We start from the raw sequence: 2268 nt of genomic DNA on the forward strand, positions 1-2268 counted from the left end.
CCACTCATTTCTGATTTGAAAAAACTCGAATATGGCCTTATACTATATTATGGAAGTCAAGAATTTCATCTAAAAGCAGTGGTCACAATGTTCTGTGGTGACACTCTAGCTGTACACGATGTTTTTGGGCTACTTGGACCAAGCGCGAACTACTTTTGTCGGATTTGCCAAATTTCCAGGGACGAATTCCACAGCAACCCGTCGAGTGAGTCTGATCTGCGGACTAGAGAATGGTACGACAAACACCTTGAAGCTGTGCAGAGCAAACTGATAAGTCCAAAAGAATGCGGGTTGAAATTGTCAGGATGCATACTGAACGAGCTGTCTTATTTCCACATAACGGACAATTTCAATCTGGACGGAATGCATGATCTAGCAGAAGGCGTCGTTCCATTAGCTCTACAGTTGGTAATGGCACATTATTATAAGCGAAAAGATTTAAAAATTAATATTCAGTTTATTAACAATCGCATCAAAACTTTCGCCTACGGATACACTGATCGTCATAATAAGCCTTCTGCGAATTTCACTCATGGGATGCTAACTAATCCAAACAAACACAAACTCAAACAAACATCGGCCCAAATACTATTGTTGCTGCGATCATTTCCATTTCTTTTGGGCATATAGTACCACCCGATTGTGAAATGATGGTCATGGTAGGTCACCTGATCAACATTGTAAGAATTGTTTTCTCTCCTGTCGTTTCACAACACCTCATTTACCAATTACAAGAACATTTGTATTATTTTTGAGCAAACATTCTTCTCAACGTTCCAACGTCGGATCAATAAAATGCACCATCTTAAGCATTATGCTCTCTGCATTCAGAAAAGTGGTGCAATGAAGCAATATAACTGTATGCAGTTTGAGCAAACTAACAAAGTTGCGAAAAACCAAGCTTCAACGTGCAAGAATTTCAAAAATATTTGTCACAGTTTGGCAAAAAGGCAATGCACAAGAATGATCCTAAATATTTTGGATAACCTTCTGTGACAAGTTGGTTTTACATCGGTAAAGATAGTTGTTCAGAAACAAATGTCTAAGTGCGTCACTACTGGAGCCAACCATAGAACACGTACACGTCCCAAAAACAGCAATAATGAATGGAATAGAATTCAGAACTAACGGAGTGGTGGCTTTGAGCAGACATGATGACAACGTATTCCCTGCCTATGGAGTTATAAAGGAAATACTAATTATCGATGGAAAATGCACTTTCTGTTGGAGTTAGTGGAAACGGTTTGTTACAATGAGTTCTATGAGGCATAATGAGGTGAACACATTACATGATAATGAACTGTTTAGTTCAGATTCATGCTTCACTCATACCGTATTTTCTTTTTGGTCACCCTACGGTTGCCTGAAGAAGTATGTGTCTCGAAGGTTCTACAATCGAGATTATTGATAGTATGTTGAAATACTTGTAAATAAACTGTGTGTTATTAATCTGTTACTTTTCTTTTCCTTATCAGAGCGCGAGGAAATCGATGATCTGCATACATTTCTCTTGTTAGATGATAAGGATTTCATTAGACTAAGCCTCAAAACAAAACAGATTAAAATTATTCAAAGAATCCAACTGCAGTACCAAGATGAAACGACAGAATGGCTTGAAGACGATCTATCTCAAAATGTAAGACACGTGGCAGCAGATGTCACCATCCATACCGATTCATATTCTCCAGCTGCTCCAATACTTCCATCTGTTTCTACTGCTTCACCGACTTCGGCTGTTCTATCAGACAAAGCTGCGTCATTGGACCCTGTTGCTCCAGCTGCCCTCGCTGATGATGACCATCCTTATAAGGGAATAAGTCTGGACGATGTATGAAATTTAAAAAAATAAGGTTCACACACATATCTAATAATCATTCATATAAATGTTGTAGATAATTGATATCGACCGCGTGTTGGAAAAGACGGAACAAGGAATTGCCATAATGGAAATACTAAAAGAGAAAACGAAACCCAAGGAGAAGATTATGAAGGAGCTCGTTTACATTCTTTGTGACTGCTTGAAGGCACAGTACGGCTAGTGAGTACAATATCTTTTTACTATTTATTATACTTTCCCTAGAAAATCGAAATGACCTATAACGACAATAGCTTTTTCTTTTCCCCATTTCCTCGCGCTTCGGTTTTCACAGAACAAAAGAATAGAACTCGAAGGGATTACTCCGTGCTCTCATTGAACAGGGCTAACACTTTCAAATGGTCTGTCACGTCCTTCTATATACTGCAGTCCCGTCGGTCCTCTGTGCCATG

At 38.9% G+C, this 2268-nt stretch overlaps 1 protein-coding gene across 1 annotated transcript; it reads left to right on the top strand.

Annotated features, from left to right (window-relative positions):
* Positions 1 to 1373: 1373 nt before the first annotated feature.
* Positions 1374 to 2065, top strand: LOC134202734 (uncharacterized). Its single transcript, XM_062677735.1, has 3 exons — positions 1374 to 1410; positions 1476 to 1828; positions 1893 to 2065. The coding sequence occupies exons 1-3, from the start codon at positions 1374 to 1376 to the stop codon at positions 2037 to 2039; spliced, it is 537 nt and encodes a 178-aa protein (XP_062533719.1). The 3' UTR covers positions 2040 to 2065.
* The last annotated feature ends 203 nt before the right edge of the window (positions 2066 to 2268 follow it).

The sequence above is a fragment of the Armigeres subalbatus genome, unplaced genomic scaffold (genome assembly GCF_024139115.2).
Source record: "Armigeres subalbatus isolate Guangzhou_Male unplaced genomic scaffold, GZ_Asu_2 Contig1383, whole genome shotgun sequence".
Taxonomy (NCBI): domain Eukaryota; kingdom Metazoa; phylum Arthropoda; class Insecta; order Diptera; family Culicidae; genus Armigeres; species Armigeres subalbatus.